At 42.9% G+C, this 19,841-nt stretch overlaps 1 protein-coding gene across 3 annotated transcripts in view; it reads left to right on the forward strand.

Annotated features, from left to right (window-relative positions):
- The window catches only part of LOC122795841 (spindle assembly abnormal protein 6 homolog), a 1,219,651-nt gene that overhangs the window by 819,516 nt on the left and 380,294 nt on the right, over positions 1–19,841 (forward strand). For all 3 annotated transcript variants that reach the window (XM_044064218.1, XM_044064220.1, XM_044064219.1), the window contains exon 9: positions 18,125–18,319. In XM_044064218.1, the coding sequence (XP_043920153.1) occupies positions 18,125–18,319 (195 nt within the window). The remainder of the gene's footprint in view (positions 1–18,124; positions 18,320–19,841) is intronic.

Below are 19,841 nucleotides of genomic sequence, written 5' to 3' on the forward strand. Positions count from 1 at the left end.
ATAACCCTTACCATACACTCAATAGGCAGTTGGATAAAAAAAAGAGTAATCCCAATCTACCTAGTCTGAAGGGACGTAGATTAATGATGTGAATGATTTCTGCCTAGTTCCTCATTTCTAGATGATCCCTTGCTTTGAAGTAGCAAAGAGATCCAACCCAGAGAAGTGTCATCTGTCCAAGTGGAATAGATTTTCCCACTAATATGGGAGAGTTTAAACCAGTAGTTTACACCATACCTAAAGTCCTTTTGTATTTCACAGAGTTAGTTGAGCAGTATCTAGCCCACATGCTGATTATGGTACATGTATTAGCCATCTTGGCTCACATGCCTGTTGTCCCAACCTCAGTCTTAAACAACTCTTTGCTGAAGCTATTTTTGAAGGTCACATTAAATTTAAGACCACCCAGAAGCCCTTTCTGTTCACCTGGCGCTTCAGTTTTGACGTTCAAAAGTTGCATCATCATTATTTTGAACCTACTGTCCTGTGTCAATGCTCTATTTTTGGTGGCCATCACCTTAGTCAGGAAGATCTGAGTTGTAGGGCTTAATGCATAGGAAACCACTTGCAATCTTTCAAAAAGAAAGAGCATCCCTGAAGACTGTTAGTTCCTTCAGGTTTAAGATAGTCTTCACAATTTCCCCTAAACAGTGCATCCAACTGTATTTTATGCAAAGCCTGACAACAAAAGGAAATGTTTGTATATACTGTGGGTATGCATAGGAAGGTATGGTATTAAACTAGCAAGATTAAAAACTGCCTGAATAATTGGTACAGTTTCATACAATACTCATTGAAAGATCCTTGTGTAGGTCAGAGCACTCTCCACTGGAGTGACTCATACCATTGTAGCCATATTCAAGATTGAATCTGCTATATATATTTATAGAGCATCTATTTAGACCTTGGTATGTGCCTTCTTCAAAGATTTCTAACTGGATACTTATCAAAGGAGTAAAGCTGACTTTGCTTCTACATTTCTTTAGGGATTTGTTGTTGACTACCACTAGCACCCAAGATCAAACTATTTAACTGCTTGGTAATCTGCCATTCATTCATTTTATGAATACTGCAAAGCAAGGAACCTTATGGCAAACGCAACACAGTTATGTAATGGTCGTTACTTTAATCATAGCTGCTTGCATGTTAATATCAGCGCTAGAGTAAGAGCTTCCACGCTTCTCTTCCTTTCCTGGGTAACTTAATGTTTCTGTTTTCAATCACTCTTGTTGGGGTACTTGCCTTTTATATTTATTGTGTGCAGTAGTTTTTTTTTTTTTGGGGGGGGGGGGTAAGGTGTATTTGTGAGTGTGTTGATTGTTTAGATAGTATAGATATCAAAGAGAACCTTTTAACCCTCTGCCTTCCCTTTTGACCAGCTTAAGTCGGGACTGAGTTTTACCTAGCAGCATTCTCTCTAGCTTTGAAATGGGTAGGGGCATGGAAGATGCAGAAAGTTACAGCTGACTCTCTGCTTATTAAAAAGAACAAAAGGTGGTGCATGTTGCACTCTTGTTAACAGCTAGACTTTCTGCTGACAGCCACAGCATGAGTAGAAACCTTGCACCTTACCGTGGGATGTTTAGCTGTTCTAAAAAGCTGTCTAGAAGACTGATATCTACCGATAGCTTAAATCTTGTTCATTTTATGAATGCTGTTTGACACTTCTTTTTGAACAGTTGTTATGGTGAGAACCCTCACAAACTGAGCATTCTTCATTAGCTGTGTGAGGTCTGTTTAGAAAGCTGTGGCACCTCCTATCTGTGAGACTTGTAAATTGTGCGGTAGGACCGGCTTTTGAATTTTGTGGCTTCCATCAGGATGACGGAATCTGGAGGCCACTATAGAATTTATAGAATCCTTTTGATCACATTAGGATCAAAGGACTCTGTGGTTTCCCACAGGTTAAGAGACTGAAGATCCTCAGGAAGATTAAAGTGCTGATGTCCTTCAAGGATGCATCTGCAGTCCTAACATATGGGTTGTCCTGCCTCAGGCAGCCCTTCAGTCGGCCGGATTCCAAAGTCTGGGTCTGGCCTCGGCTGATGTCGCACTTCACCCGACGTCACAGCTGCTGGGGTATAAAGGCATCAGCTGACACCATTTTCCTCCGTCTTTCTTGCCGTGCGGTGCCCGAAGCAGAAGCTGTTCGCAAGTGCCGGTCAGTCAGATCCAGAGATTTCTACTACCGAAGACTTCTAAAAAGCTAAGTACCCCGTTGGGGACTCTCTCTTGCCTCAGCCGATGTCAGACAAAGTAAATAATTGTTTAACTTGTGGGAAACAAATACCTCATAAGGATTTCCACTCTTACTGCCTTCCTTGTTTAGGCCCAGACCACGACGTATCAGCTTGTCTAGCCTGTGCTTCCTTCAACCGACGGACGCTTAGACGTCGGTCGGAGTTTGCAGAGGAGTTTTTTGGTTCCGCTTTTGCATACAAAATGCCGTCGGAGACTCCGACTACACAATTAGCTAAAAAGCGCAAGGAAAAGGACAGACACTCGCGGTCCGCGGTTTCGGCTGAAACCACGGTTAGGCCAACCGCGAGTGTCTCGGTTTCGGCTGAAACCGAGTCCTCGGTTCTTCCTTCGGCCGAAAGCATGCCTCCGATAGCCGAGGCCTCACAGAGCTTGGCTGAATCTGCTACTGAAATTACCCCAACAGAAGCAGGCACCCAGGATTTGTCAGATACTATTCCTTTAGACATATCTACCCCTGCACGTGGGGCTGCTAGACCCCCTGCTTCTATGTCTATCAAGGCTTTTTCCAGGGCTAAAGCAGCTAAATCTTCTAAGGCCTTACCTGCTAAAACTCCCTCACACAGGCCTACCTCTAGTTCCCAAATCCTTAGCCTGGCTGAGGATCTCATTTCTTTGATCAGGGGATCCCAACCTCACCCAGACAGGGCCTCTCAACCTCCTCCAGATAAGAGGCCTAGGACTGAACCCCCGGAACCTGTCTCTACAGACTATTCCTCAGATGACTCAGATATTTCAGACCCTCAGGAAGGCCCATATTCTCCTTGTGAAGATTCTGATGCAGAAGACTCCATTCCTTCTGCTTCTCCTCCTGAAGAATTTTCTTTTGGGGAAACCTTACATGCTATGAGGGAACACTTCCAATGGCAGGGCCAGGATTTTTCAGATTCAAGGAAAAGGCTAAGGACTTTTTTACACTTACCACAGCATAGGCCTTTAGCCATTCCTCCAGTACTAACAGTTGTTGATGATGCATATAATGATGCCTGTACTGCCCCTGATTCTCTTCCTCCGGCCCCTGCCAAGCCTGACAGATATTACAGGGTCCCGGACACACACTATCATTTGTATAAGGCTCCTGTTGCAGACCCTGAAACCATTTCACAGGGCCCTAAAGGTGTGGCAGCTGCCTCTGCCAAAAACCTTCTTCCCTCTGAAAGGGAATCTAGGGCATTAGAGAGATGGGGTAAAAAGGTTTATACTTCTGCTACTCTTTTGGCCAGGGCCTTAAACTGTCAATTTCACATGATTCAGTACCAGGAATTTTTGTTAGACCAGCTAAATAAAAAAAATGTCCTCTCCTGAACCTATAGACCGCAAGTCCCTTCAGGATTTGGTACATAACTCTCAGCAGGTCAGTAACCATTTCTTAAAATGTGGCTATGATGCACTGGAGGCTTCCTTTAGATCAGCTATGACTGGAACAGTGATTCGAAGGCATGCCTGGTTAAAAGAACAATCCTTACCAGACCATGTTAAGTCAAAACTCTTAGATGCTCCTATGGAGAAACAAAGTTTGTTTGGCTCCCCTGCACAGGAGGTTCTAAAGAAGGTGGAAGAAAAAACAAAATCTGTCCAAACAGTCAAGGATTTCTTACAGGTCCAACCTCCGAGGTTTAGCAGAAATTGGCCTTCGAAGAATTGGTCCTTTCCAGACACCTCCAGAGCACAGAGAGGCAGAAATAGACGCCCAAGAGGTAGAGGTCAATCCAGGGGTGCCTACAGGGGACGTCAGTGGCAACCTACCAACCAGAGAAGTACTGCCACAGATTCAACTACAACCACTTCCACAGGACAGATACAATGACTTGGCTCTGGTTCCGCCTACCAGGGAACAACTGGAAGCACCCTTGGGCGGAAAACTAGCCTTATTTTCCAACAACTGGCATTACATTACAGGAGACAAATGGACTTTACAAACAATAGACAAGGGCTACAGGTTTCACTTCCACACTCTACCAAAAAAGAGAGGAATGCCAAACCTACCACCAAGCCAAAAAACAGACGCTCTAAGACAAATCAACAACTTACTAAGGATGAGAGATATAGAAAAGGTACCGCCTATGGAACAAGGCCAAGGATTTTACTCCAGGCTTTTCCTTGTACCAAGAAAAGAAAATCAATGGAGACCTATTCTCGACTTGTCCGCTCTGAACACATACCTCATTGTTCCAAAATTCAAAATGCTGACCCTCCAGCAACTTCTTCCCATGCTGGGCAAGGAGTCTTGGCTGGTGACTCTAGATCTCAAGGAGGCATACCTGCACGTCCCTATACGACCAGATTGCAGAAGACACCTCAGATTTCTTGCAGGATCAGAGCATTATCAATTCTCAGCATTGCCTTTTGGCTTATCTACTGCACCCAGAGTATTCACGAAATGCCTGGCATCAGTAATTGCTCATTGCAGGCTTCAGGGAATTCAAATTTACCCATACCTGGACGACTGCCTAATACAAGCGGACAACAAGGCAAAACTAACAAAAGATTTGGAAAAGGTCATACAACTGTTGCAAGCCTTGGGATACACAGTCAACATGCAAAAGTCAAGACTAGTACCATCCCAAAGGATAACATTCTTGGGTGCAGAACTGGATACATCAACTCAGATGGCATTTCTCACAGAAGAAAAACAAAAACTACCAGTCTATTTCATGACATTAACAACACAAACTCAGCTTACTGCAAGGAAAGTCCTGCAAGCCCTGGGTTACATGGCATCCTGCATAATATTGATTCCGCATGCCAGGCTGCATATGAGAAAGTTGCAATGGTACCTAAGGAATGTATGGTCTCAACACAAGCACAGTCTAGAAGCCCAGATTCCAATAATTCCATGCCTGAAGCAAGAATTCCTGTGGTGGGCTCAGGCCTGTCAGTTGAACAGAGGATTGCCTTTCCACAAACCTCATCCAAGCCAGACCATCACCACGGACGCCTCAGACCTAGGCTGGGGGGCACACATGGTGGACAAGTGTATACAAGGCCTATGGACCCAAGACCAGCTGAATCTACACATAAATCTAAAGGAGATGCTGGCAGTGAAACATGCGATCCAGGCATTCAGACCATTCCTTCAACAAGGTCACCTGCTGATAAGGACGGACAATACCACAGTCATGTGGTACATCAACAAACAGGGAGGTACACACTCATATCCTCTATGCCGGATGGCAATGGACCTGTGGAATGTGGCCCTGAATCTCAACATTCAACTTCAGGCCAGATTTGTGCCAGGAAAAGAAAATTCACTAGCAGACACCTTAAGCAGAACTGCCATGGATGCTCACGAATGGATGTTGCATCCAGATATCTTCAAAACCATAACAAAGAAATGGGGACTACCAGAGATAGACCTGTTCGCCTCCGCACACAACCACCAATTGAAGAAATTCTGCACAAGAGCATACCACCCACTTGCTTGGAGGGTGGACTCCCTCTCCTTCAGCTGGAAAAACCTGACAGCATATGCATTCCCACCTCTTCCTTTGATGCACAAAGTCCTACTGAAGATCAAAGAGGATCAGCCAAGGGTAATCCTGATAGCTCCAGACTGGCCAAGGCAACATTGGTACCCGCTACTGAGAAGCATGTCTCGGACACACGCATGGCCTCTACCTCTATGTCCCTTACTTCTAACACAGAACAACTACAAGATCCTACATCCAAACTTGAAAACACTGCAGCTAGCTGCTTGGAATATTGCATAAAACAAAATAACCCAGATTTATCTCCGAGGGTTAAGGACATTATCCTGGAGGCTCGCAGACCCTCCACAAGGAAAACTTATTCAGCCAAATGGAAAAGATACCTCATTTGGAGTGCAGCAAAGGAGAAAATGTCTCATTGGCAAACATAGCACACATCCTGGAATACTTAGCAGAACTGTTCCACAATGGCCTGTCCTACTCCTCCATTAAGATTCATGCATCAGCAATTTCAGCAGAATACAACATGGATCCTCCTGTCTTCTCTCATCCTCTACTCAGGCAGTTCTAGAGAGGAATCAAAAATGTAAAGCCTCCAAGGAAACCACCTTTACCTACATGGGATCTCAACTTTGTGCTGGAAAAGTTAACACTTCCCCCTTTTGAACCAGCAGCAACAGCAGATTTACAGTTCTTGTCTTGGAAAACTGCTTTCCTGCTAGCAATCACTTCAGCAAGAAGGGTATCTGAGTTGCAGGCATTAATGGCAGTACAGCCCTTCCTTATCTTCTATCAGGATAGAGTGTCTCTGAGAAATAACCCTACCTTTATGCCAAAAGTGGTCTCCAGAGTATCATTGAACCAAGCGATTCATTTACCTACATTCTTTCCCAACCCACAGAACAGGGGGGAAAAGACTGCTACATACCTTGGATGTGCACAGACAATTACGCTACTATCTGGACAGAACTAAGACCAACAGAAAAACTGACCAGCTTCTGGTAGCATATGCAACAGGAATGCAAGGAAAAGCAATTTCAAAACAGACAATCTCAAAATGGATAGGAAATTGCATTCGATTTTGCTACTCTTTTCATAGAAAGACTACTCCTGAAAATATCAGACCTCATTCCACAAGAGCTACAGCCACCACTACAGCTTTCCTACGAGGAGTGGCTACCAAAGACATTTTAGAAGCTGCTACTTGGAGCTCCATGCATACATTTGCCAAGCATTATAACCTTCCTTTATACTCCAGATCCTGAGCAGGTTTTGCAACTGCTGTGTTGCAAGGGATCTTGACTACACCATCTTTATCTTAGTGCCTCCTCCCCCAGTTTGGCTATGGTATTCTACCCATATGTTAGGACTGCAGATGCATCCTTGAAGGACATAGTACAGTTTTGTACCTACCATAAATGTAGATGTCCGATAGGTATGCATCTGCAGTCAGGATTACCCACCCTCCTTCCCCTCTGTGGTATTCCTAGGGTATTTACCCCTCCTTTAGCTAGCTGGGGGAATCTATTATGGTGTATTTGTTTGAATATATGTATATATATATATATATATATATATATATATATATATATATATATATATATTTTTTTTTTTGCTCTCTACTGTTTGGAATTATTTGCATTTATCCAAATTTAGCCTTACTAGAGGGCACCTGGCATCTGGGGCAAGAAACACTGAGGAAAATGGCGTCGGCTGATGCCTTTATACCCCAGCAGCTGTGACGTCGGGTGAAATGCGACATCAGCCGAGGCCAGACCCAGACTTTGGAATCCAGCCGACCGAAGGGCTGCCTGAGGCAGGACAACCCATATGTTAGGACTGCAGATGCATACCTATCGGACATCTACATTTATGGTAGGTACAAAACTGTACTTTATTTTGATTGGTCAGAAATTGATATTTGGAGTTGGTGCACCACTGTACAAAGATGTAATTTAAAAAACTCCAAGCAGAAATATGGATAGACGGTTTCAGCAAGATTTCCACATTTGGAAAGCCCAACAGGATGTCATGACCAAGGTCCTTATAATAATTGTAATTTCAGATGCTCATAGGATCATAGGAGTTTACTAGGCTATTGGCCTTGACGCCCTTGTAAACCTAGCCAAGAGTTTAGCCCATGTTTAGACAAATCAGCACCCGATGCCCCTGTCCAGCAGGGACACAGGTGGAATCCCAGGGCTATATTTTCTGTTTCCCATCCAGTTATCCATGTTGCGCTTAAAAAGGGGTAAAAAGCTACTCTGCTTGGTGTGGAGAGGGAGTCTATTCTCTAGATGGAGGAGTCTCTGGGACACAAATATATCCTGCCAGCAGGTCTTGTTGATGTCACAGTCCAGGTTGAGGCTGCACGTGCGGGTTATTCGAGTGGAGCTTGACTTGCAGATATGCAGCAGTCCCATCAAGGTGAGGTCCATGATCGCCTTGTATGCCAGACAGAGGTCTCCTCTGAGGAGTCTGTATGAAACTGAATAGAGGGATAGGGCCTTTAGCCTGTGTATGGTAGATGTTTGAGGCCCTGGATTCTCCTGGTGAGGAATCTCTATGGCCTCTCCAGCTGCTGCATGTGATTTGCGAGGTACATGCTGAAAGGGGCGTTGTAATCAATAATGGGCCTTATAAGGGAAGAATGCAGGGATGTTATGACCTCCTTGTCCCTGGATGAGATGCCCTTACTTGTGAGGTGGACCATGTAGAAGGCTTTCCATACAACAGAAGCAACATGGTGGTCAAAAGTCAGGTTGCTATCAACCTGGGTGCCCAAATCCCTCACGACTGAGTGCTTAAGACGTTGTTATTAATGTGATAACTTGTGGGGATGTCACTCTCCCCAAAAGGGATGATGCATTTTTTGGTATTCAGCTTGAGGCCATGTTTCTGGCACCAGTCATTTGTCTGAGTGAGACCCTCTTGGAGGATGTCCACATCACTAGGGGAATTAATGACAGCATCCAGCTTGCAGTCATCTGCAAACTTGGTCAGCCATATCCCACTGGTTTTGGCCTGTACCTCAGAAAAGTATATCACAAATAACAGTGGTCCCAAGACCGAACCCTGGGGTATGCCACTTGTTGCTTGAGGTGGCTTCCCCTATTTTGACTATGTGGGTTCTATCAGTGAGCCAGTTTGCTACCCATCTGGTAACATGTGAATTGATGTCTAGTTGAGAGAGTTTATCTATTATACCTGAGTGGGGAGTAGTGTCGAAGGCTTTGGCCAGGTCAAGTTAGGCCGTTTGCACAGTCTTCCCCTCGTCCATGGCTTTGGTGACTGTCTCAAAGTAGTTGACCAAATTTAGCAGACATGACCTCCTCTCGATGAGGCCAAACTGTGTGGGTTCAAGTGTTTGGAGGTTGCCAGTGTCGTTGCTAATCCGTTCCATGGCCTTGCAGATCAGGCTAGTTGAGCTAATGGGTCTAAAATTTCCCAGATCAGTGAACACTCCACCTTTGTGTAAAGGGATGACAGTGGCTGTCCTCCACTCAGCTGGGGAAGAAGCCAGTACTTAGGCTTTGGTTGAATAGGGTGCCTAATGGTGCTGCATGTTCCTGCTCGAGTTCACTTAGGATGCAGCCTGGGATGTTATTGGGTCCCATGGAGGCTGTATTTTTTGCCTTTGAGAGATTGGTGATGACCTGTTCCCTAGATATAAGAGGAAGGGAGCAGGTACTGAGGATGTCCTGGTTTACTGATGGTTGGGACAGAGGGTAAAGTTGGGTTATCCTGCCGTCATCTGTCAGCTGGCAAGTTTGCTATATGTACAGCATTTGATTATGTCCTTGCCCACCAGTTCTGAACAGATCTGGGTGCTTCTTTTGAGGTTGCGGACATATGTGAAGAAGGCCTTATGATTGTCTCTAGTAGATGTGGCCAGTTTGGACTCATTGCTTTGGAGGATTTCACTAGTGCTCCTATTTGCTTGTTCAGGCTAAGGAAACATTGCTTCCAATTGGGCACCTTCTCCTTCCTGGTCTTGTACAACAATCTTTCCTTTTGCTATAAAGTTTATTTATTGCGGATGTCCACCAGACAGGTTTACTCTTCCTTGCGGAGAATGATTTAGTCTTGTTGGGTATTCCTGATTGCAAGCATCTATGTAAATGCTCGTATAGTGCTTTGGTGTAGTTTTGGATATTGGTGCCAGTTCCTGTAGAGGGGAGGGGGCTGTGAATCTGTTCTAGCTGGGGGGGGGGTGGTGGAGATGGTGACTTTGAAAGTGACCACTTTGTGGTTGGATTTTACCAGGGAGGATGATACTATAGGGTCCAAGACATTATCACCCCTTGTGGGGGTATCGTCTAGCTGTTCCAAGGCATTTGCATTTTCAAAATCAAGGAATCTCTGGACATTTGTATTCTGGCATGAGTAGTTTATTCCAGTCTATGTTTGGGAAGTTAGTCACCCAGGATCAGGGTAAAGGGTTGAATCTTGATAAATTTGAACAGGTCCAAATAGGCGGATTGGGCATCTTGAGTTAGATTTGGGGGGCCCGGTAGCTTGCTAAGACTTGAATAGGGGTCTTGTCAATGGTTAACTGCACCTGGAGTGTCTTCTGTGTGTCATACTGTTTGACCAGCCTGGAGGTGTATATGTCTTTAATGTATATTAAAACTCCACCTCCTTTGGCATTACTGCCCACAGTTTGGGGTCTGAATGTATGATAGGGTGAGTAATCAGGTAAGGCTGGGGTGTTCTCCGCAGCTTTGAACCAGGTTTCTGTGACTGCACAGATGTCAGCATTTTCCAGGGGTAGGAATGCTTTCAATGAGTGCAGTTTCATGTTTAGACTTATGACCTTTAAATTTGTGTTTTGTTGAACATTTTTATGTTGGTAGTTTTAAGCTCATCGCTTTTCCTAAAAAAGGCACTGTAGGGGAGACAAGAGCCTTTGCCAGAAGTGTGAAGCCCAACTGAGACAGATGCAGGCCATCTCTGGGAAAGCATCGTGGTCTGTCGATCATATCTTGCCAGGCTGTCAGGTAGTGGATCCCCCTGGAATGACACCAGAAACTAAGCCAATTGTTAGTCGATTATTTTCTGTTTGTATTGCGGCATCATTCTGGGAGGCAACAGAATGCTGCTTAAGGCTAGAGACATACCTGCCTGGGACACTTAATCAGTGAGCTCACTCGTGTTTCTTTTCATATAGTCCAGAGAGGTACGTCTCAAGTCATTCACACCAACATGAACTATGACAGAGTCATAATAGTACCTGTTGTTGAGAGACTTGAGTGCGTGTGTGATATGACAGATTCTGGCACCTGACAGTAACCTTGACTTTCTCCTTATCCAAGCCTGGTGAGAGGTACATCTGTGCTCTCACAATGGAGTCTCCTATGACTAATATGTTGGGTTTATTGTGAAGCCTTTGTGATTGTGAAGCACAGGTGTGTGAACTATGCATGCTATGTGGTTTGGAGGGCTGTGGAGATCGCTTGTGTTTTTGCTTCTGAGGTCTCCTTTGTTTGTGTTTATGTGGAGGATCTCCGCATATGTAGGTGTGTATTGTATAGGTGTGGGTGGCGTTTGAGGTGTAGTGATTATATTGACAACCTTTTCAGTGCCAAATATATTGGCTTGAGGGGGAAAGAGCTTGGCTTCGAGGTTCCTATGTAATTGATCCCTCACAAATTGTGTTCGTAGGTGGCAGTATTAGATGGTTGTTCTGTGTACATGAGGCAGTTACTACACTGCCTCAGGATGTCCATATCAACCAGAATGGCAGGAGAAATTGTAGGAAGTTGTCCATCCATATTTGTCAGGATCTGAGGGAGAAAGGCCAGAGAGAGCTAAGGGGTGGGCCTAAAGCCCAAGTGCTTAAACCAAAACTAAGAGCTTAGAATAACACTTAAGAATAACATTTAACTATTTAGACAGGCTATAAACAAGCTGTAATAAATGCAGCAAGAAAGATGCAGTTAAACACTTTACAGAACAGGCAGCAAGTAGCAGGAAAAAGCAAAGCAAGATGAAGTAACAGTAGTAGGAAGAAACAAATTAGAAAAATATAAGCAGCTGAATAAAGTGTCTTGATATATATATATATATATATATATATATATATATATATATATATATACATACACACATACACACTGTTGGAAACTGGTGGTGTTCTGGCTGAAGTGTGATTCTCAAACAATCTGGAAATGTATCGCTGTTTGATAAGTATATTTCATGGCATGTTAACCTTTCAAAGTTCTGCATTGTCTTAATTTTGCCTGACTGAATTATTGTATATATTTTCTGGCATTGTTTTCTGTTTCTCGTGTCCTGAAACTGTCCCCCCCCCACCCTATTCTTGTGGTGGTGTTATAAGTTGGTGGCTTTGCAGTTGTCCCCCCTACTGTAAATTTGATATGGGACACTCCTCCCGGTCTGGTGTTCACTCTACTTAATACAGAGAGAACATTTAAGAAGGCCAACCTACTTAGGTTCTTAACCTTGAATTTTTCTTCTGCTCCTTCTTCCACTCTCCTTGCACTTTACTAAAAAAAAAATTGCACTTTATTTTGCTTTTGCCTCTTCTTAAAAGTACTCAGTTGTATTTATTCTGCTCCATTTATTACTGCTTGGTAGTAGCCTGATTAAATTTTACCTGTTACTCTAAGTGTTTTGGTTTAAGCACTTGGGCTCCAGAGCAGTTGTTTTACATTAAGAAGGTTTGTGGTCTGCACTGTTGTGACAGGACAGGTAGCTTACATCCGTCTAAGTTGGGAATTGCTGATTTGTGGTCTGCACTCTTGTGGGAGGAGAGGCTAGATTCTGCCCTTCTGAGTTGGGAATTTCTGGTTAAAGGCTTGTTGTGCCTGCTTATTTGAACAGTTTCTTTCTGAAATTGGTGCGCCTTGGTTGCTGTAGCATAGACTTGATTCAGGCATCTTGAATCTAATTTTGTTTGTATAACTTGAGCACTAATCCAGGACATCTTTTTTGGAGAAGGTTCCTTGCACCCTAGTGGCAGGAGTGTGCAGTTAGAACTTGTCTGACTGCTGGAACAGGGCTCAGTTTTGAGCTTTTTTTACTGGTAAATTGGGTAATTTGTTTAGATCAGTATGCTAGTTTTCTATTGTTATTTAAAAAAATTGCACTTTATTCATCTGCTTTTACTGTATTTTTTCTTCCTATTTTATTAGTTTATTTTACTTTTGCTGCTTGTTCTTAAAAGTAGTTAGTTGCATTTATTATGCTGCATTTATTACTGCTTGTTAGTAGCCTGATTAAATTGTAACTGTTATTCCAAGCCTTTGGCTAAAGATCTTGGGCTTCAGACCAGTTGTTTTACATTAAGAAGGTTTGTGTTCTGCACTGTTGTGGCAGGACAGGTAGCTTACATCCTTCTAAGTTGGGAGTTGCTGATTGAAGGCGTAGTGTCTGTTATTCTAAAAGTGTATTAGTTCTGGTTTAAGCACTTGGACTTTGGGCCAGTTATTTTACATTAAGAAGGGGTGGTCTGCACTCTTGTGGGAAGAGAGGGGTAGATTCTGCCCTTCTGAGCTTGGAGTTTCTGGTTAAAGGCGTATTGTGCCTGCTTATTTGAACTGTTTCTGAAAATGGTACGCCTTGTTTGCTGTAGCATAGACTAAATTCAGACCTGATGATTCTAGCTTTGTTTGTATAACTTGAGCACTAATCCAGACCATCTTTTTTTGGAGAAGGGTCCTCTGCACCTAGTGGCAGGAGTGTGCAGTTAGAACTTGTCTGATCGAAGACTGCTGGAACGGGGCTCAGTTTTTAGCTTTTTATTGGTTAATTTGTTTAAATCAGTTGCTCATTTGCTACTGTTATATTAGAAAATACACTTTATGCATGGCCTCTTAGCAAGGGTTAAACTATTCCCGGCGCCATAAAGTCTGCTCTTCAAATTTTCCCTTACAACTAGCCAGTTTATTTGAGCTCAGCACTTGTTCAGAACATGTTCTAAGCACTTAATAAGCTACAAATTACTACAGCACTCAACTTTCCTTACTTGTCTAGAGGAAAACACTTTTTAGTACTTAATAAATAAGCACCTATCCAGGCATGTCTAAGGGTCAGCTCCCGGTGTTTCCTTCTGTCTAACTGAGGAATCTGGGCATCTTGGGGCAATGCACCAATTGTCTCATGTATACAGGCAACCCTCTCCTCCTACCACCCAACACTACAACTTGTGAGAGATGCACTTATATAGCCAAACTGGACTAGACAGTCAAGAGGAGAAGGAAAACACTTGCACCACACCACACTCATCACATAGTCCCTCAAAACCTACACCACTAAAACACACACATAGAAACACGAAACACGCACCTACATTCGCGGAGGCTCTCAATAAATATCTGCTCAAGCAACAGAGATCTCCAAAGCAGAAGCGCAAGCAACCTCTACCCCCCAACACAACCCAAATGGCACATAGCCCACAAACTCAGTGTGCCACTCAACCACACCCCATAAGGCATAACGACGTACCCAACACTCTAGTCATAGGTGACTCACCAGGCTAAACAAGGAGAAAGTTTCTGTCAGCTGCCTATCTGTTGCCAGGATCCGCCAAGTAACGCATGCACTCAGGTCACTCCACAACAAGTACAAATATGACTCTGTCATTGTCCATGTTGGTGTGAATGACCTGAGACGTACCTCACTGAACTACATGCAACGAGACATTGAGGAGCTCTCTGATCTTGTAGCCCAAGCAGTATGACCCTAGCCCTGAGTAGCATCCTACCGTCACCCAGAATGATACCACAGTACAAGGACAAAATGATTGACTTCAACAATTGGCTAAGCTTCTGGTGTCACTTTAAGGGGATCCAGTATTTGTCTGCCTGGGATGACATGATCAACAGACTACGATGCTTTGCCAGAGATGGCCTGCACCTGTTGCCCTTGGAATTCTGGATACTGGCCAAGGCTCTTTCCACCCCTGTAGTGCCTTTTTTAGGCAAAGTTCAAATGACAAATTCACCACCTTAACAGGTACAAGCAAGGAAAATCTGAGGGTAATGCTACTCAATGCTAGAAGTCTAAACCTCAAAATGCATTCACTCGAGGCACTCCTTAAAATGGAAAACTTCGACCTCTGTGCAGTGACAGAGACGGTTCAAGGCTCCAGAGAGCACCCCTGCATTACTAAGCTATAATTCCTACAACATCTTTCGGCCACCTAACATGGACCGAAACACTAAAGGCAGAGGCGTGTCCATATTCATTAAGGATATCCACACCTCCAGGCTAGTTGCTCAGAATAATGCATCCGAGATTATCCAAGTGCAACTAACTCTGGGCAAGACCACAATCCAAATTGTAACTTGCTACAGATTCCCCACCATGCCCCAGCATTCCCACTCCTCATTTCTTGATGCACTGGAAAATATTAGGGTACAACCCAACACCCTAATAATGGGTGATTTCAACTACCCCACTATTAACTGGGAAAACTACTCATGTACCAACTCTCTTGCTCAACATTTTCTGGGATTCACAAATTCCAATGCCTTGGATCAACTTATCCACACCCCCACCAGGGGCAACAGTATCCTAGACATGGTCATTACCAACATGGGCGACCGGTGTTCCACACCAGAGGTCAATTCTTCGTTAGTCAGATCCGACCATAAGCTAATCATCCTAGACATCCCGCCCCCACCCCAATTAGGGAAACCACCATAAAAAATTTCTCCAAAGCCAGCTTCACACTTCTTAAGACAGAAGTGGCAAACTTCACGACGCCCATGAAGACTGACAATAGAGGTACAACTACTGAATCCTACACAAATGCACTTTATAAGCACTTACACTAGTGCATGGATTGTGCTATCCCTAACAGAACCAAGATGCTATCCTCAGAAAAAAGGAAGCCAATCTGGTGGTCCCCTGCCATAAACAAACTCTACAACAGAAGAAAGAAACTGTTGCAAAAAAGAGTAAAATCCCATGATTGGAGGAACTCCCTGGTCAGCCTCCATAAGAATCTGAGATCCCTTAGATAAACTCACTAAACTAGGTATAAATCCATATGTCACAAGATGGGTTGCCAACTAGCTCACTGACAGAACCCACACTGTGAAAGTAGCAGACTCCAAATTCGACTTCAGACCAGTGACAAGTGGAATACCACAGGGTTCAGTCTTGGGTCCTCTCCTGTTTGGTATCTACTTTTCTGAAGTACAGGCTAACACAGAAGGTCTTTGGCTAACGAAGTTTGCAAATGACTGCAAACTAGGAGCTATAATCGAAACTCCTAATGTGGGCATCCTACAAAAGGGCCTCACTGAGACAGATGCCTGGTGTCAAAGCCATGGCCTCAAGCTCAATGCCAAAAAGTGTATTTTCATCCCCTTTGCTAAAAACTCTGTACCCATGAGCTACCACATAGGTGGTAGTCTACTTAACTCTGAAAGTGTGATGAGACCTTGGGACACAGGTGGACAGTAGTCTCTCCTTTGATAACCACATCGCCACAGTAGTCAGGAAATGTTTCTACGTGGCACACCTCATCACAAAAGGTTTCTCTTCCAGGAAAAAGAGGTAATTGTTCCCCTCTACTCGTCACTCATTAGACCCATTATAGAGTACAATGCTCCTTTTGGTATGTACCTCAAAAGACATCTACAACAACTGGAAAGGCTGCAGAAATACCTCACAAAGAGGATTACCGGCCTCAAACAGATACCTTATGTAGACCGTCTCAGAAAACTCCACTTTTCCTCCATCGCATATCGCCTAATCAGAGGTGATCTCTGCCTAACATACAAAGCTATGTCAAACCCAAAGCTGTTGAACATGCTCCACTTAAAGAAATCCCAATCCCTCCAAGCTACACGCTCTAGGGACCTAAACCTTGTCACTACAATAAACAGAACATGCTGGAGGGATACATTCCTGTCCCAGAGATTTTCCATACTCTGGAACAAATTACCTATCTATATCAAACAAAGCTCCTCATTAGCACTCTTCAAGAAAAATCTTGATGACTGGATGGGAAATAGGAAATTCATCCTGGGCATCACCTCTGTGGCTCTGCTTGACAGGGACACAGGAAAATAATTTTCTTGGGTGGCAAACGCCAGGGTACCTTTTTTGCTAGGCTTATATAGGCCCTTGGGCCAATAGCTTATTACCTACCTATAAATCTATATATATATATATATATATATATATATATAAAGTAAAAAGGGAGAGAGCAGGAACAGAAGATAATTCAGATAATTCAAGGTTAAGGGACTGAGGGGTTTGGCCTTCCGAAATGATCTCTGTGTTAGGTAGAATGAGCTAAAGAGATGGGACTGGGAGGAGTGTCCCAGATCAAATTTACAGTAGAGGTGGGCAACTGCAAATGCCACCAACTTTAAGAACACAACAGCAATAGGGTGGGAAGTTTCAGCACAGATCAGAAAACAATGCCAGCAAATATATAAATAATTCAATCAAGCAAAAATAGACAGTGCAGAACTCTGAACAGTTAAAGTGCCAAAAATATACTTATCAGAGCTATATTTCCAGATTCTTTGAGAAGCACACTCAGAACACAAGGAGATTCTAGCAATGATATGCAAGAATTTACAAAAAGGAATATTTTTATACCCACAAGCCTTGAGACATCAGATAACACAAAAGCTGTTAGACCAGTTTTACCAACTTTAAAAACACAATAGCAATAGGGTGGGAGAAAAAAAGTTTCAGCACAGATCAGAAAACAATACCAGCAAATATATAAATAATTCACTCAAGCAAAAATAAAGACAGTGTAAAACTCTGAACAGTTAAGGGTCTCGAACTCTCATTTAAATTAGTAGATTTAAGGGACAACAGCAAAATTAAAGGAAGGAATGATGTTTCTGTAGGATTAACTCTTCTACCTGTCCTCAGCAAATTTAGCTGAGTTGAAGAATTCGCTTTCAATAATAGCTTGATATCTCACCTCTTAGTTAAGCATTACCCTGTATGGTTGATAACCATTGTGCAAACTGCTTTTACTTATTTTCATGTGCAGACACTAATAGCAGTATGTGGTTCTTTATCTGAGTATATCCATTTATAAACATGACTGACTGTGTATCTTACTAATTACAGAGATTGGTACACAATCTTTTTATTGTCACACATTCTGGATAAATAAAAAAAGATGACTGCTTTATGTCCTCCTATTTGTCAGAGTTTGCTGATGACTCAAGTTGGCTGTGGTAAGTAGTTTGAGAAATGTTGCTTCGTTAGCTTTCCAGGTGATGTACGTTGGCCTAGGCATGGCAACAGCAGGCATATTTTTCTTCACTGATCATTCTTGCAAGGGAAATGCTTACTTGTAGCACATTTTACTCACGAGGAGCTTGCTGTGATTGCATAGTACAGGTGGATAGTAATTCTGTCAGCTGCTAAGTGCTTGGTTTAAAGCATGTTGTTCAGACATAATTAATTGACTGCTTCTTATATGACAGGAAAACCAGAGGACAAAACAAGAAGTGGTCTCACTTAGAAGAGAAAATTCCACTCTTGATTCCGAATGCCATGAAAAGGAGAAGGTAGTGAACCAGCTTAAAACAAAGACTGCTGTCCTGGAACAAGAAGTCAAAGACAAAGAACAAGTACTGAAAAGAATAAATGATGTCTTTGAAAGTGCACAGGAACACAAGGTATTAACAAAAGCAATTTACTTTCTTTATTTGTGGTGTTTACATTAGTAAATTCTTCTTTTGCTCAATATAGTAGTGTGTTTACGTAGCTATTACTGTTGCAGGCCCTTTTCAGAATCGCAGGGTTTCCATTCTTAACAGAGAACATCTTTTCAATATGAATGTTACAGCTTTCCTTGCAATCAGATATGCCATGGTATCTAGCAAATTAAGAACAGAACTTTATTTGTTAATGCTAACCAAATCCCAGAGGAATAAAACAAATTACTAAACTGAAGTACCTTAACTTTGCATCCAAAAAGAGAAAGCATAGGCTTTTGTAAAAGTAAAGCTGAAAAAGATGCAAGTATGGCTATCTATTGCAATATTAATTTGTAAATGTATTATTCCCGTAGTGCAAGTGTGCTGGTATGTGCTGGATTTTATACTGACTGCCCCATACACTACTGTCATTGGATTTGGATGGCTTTTACAGTCCACTGCCTGAAATGTCTTCTTCTAAGCATAGAGACCAATTTGTGTTATAATACAGGATTACTTTACCTAAACATGTAGTGCATATTTATGGAGGTCAAAGGACTGCAGGTGAACAAAGGAGTGGCATCTCTGAAAAATTATTCTACGAAGTGGGTGACCACCTTAGACTTGACCACTAGTGTTTGATACCCTAACATGCAATCACTAATGTGACATTCCTAGTTTTGCATTTAAAGATTGAGATTAGATTGCGGTATCTTGGAGACTTCTCGTCTCCCTCGAGTGATCTCTGTTTTACTATATAAGTAACAGGGATGTGAAGGAGTGCAGATTGGCTTCAGACTGCAAAAAATGCATTTTAATGTGGTTTAGTAACAGTAAATGTGGATCTGTTTCAATAGCTCTCCTTTTATCACACTTAGGAGTGCCCATCACAAAAGAGTAGCAGCTTAATCCTGGAGCCCTGCATATGTACTACTGCCACATGTATTTATGTGACAAATCTGAGATCTTTTCACATGAAGACAGCATGTCAACAAGTATAGCATAGCATTTGCCATAGTGATGTATAACAGCATGCTTTGTCATAGATCTACTAAAAAAGATTGGCATGTGTCCATGTTTTAGTTTATTGTATTACTTCAGATGTTCATGTTTCACTGTTGCAGTCATTACATTTGGGTAATCTGCTGGCAGGTTGCCCTCAGTCGGCCTGAATTCCAAAGTCTTGGGTCCTGCATCTGTTGCTGTCTTCTCTTCCATGACATCAGGTCATCAGGGGTATAAAACGTGCAGCAGACGCCATTTTCTTTAGTCTTTCTTGCCGCGCAGTGCTTGAAGCAGAAGCATTTCGCAAGTGCCGGTCGGCCGACTACTGAAATATTCGAGTTTGAGTTTCAGATCCGAAGTCTTCACTAAAGCTAAGTACCCCATTGGGGAAACTTTTTTCTTGCTTTTTACCGATGTCAGAAAAAGTTAATAATTGTATTACTTGTGGGAAGCAAATACCTCATAAGGATTTCCATTTATACTGTATTCCCTGCCT

This window comes from Protopterus annectens, chromosome 2.part2, assembly GCF_019279795.1.
Source record: "Protopterus annectens isolate FY-2018-M chromosome 2.part2, PAN1.0, whole genome shotgun sequence".
Taxonomy (NCBI): domain Eukaryota; kingdom Metazoa; phylum Chordata; order Ceratodontiformes; family Protopteridae; genus Protopterus; species Protopterus annectens.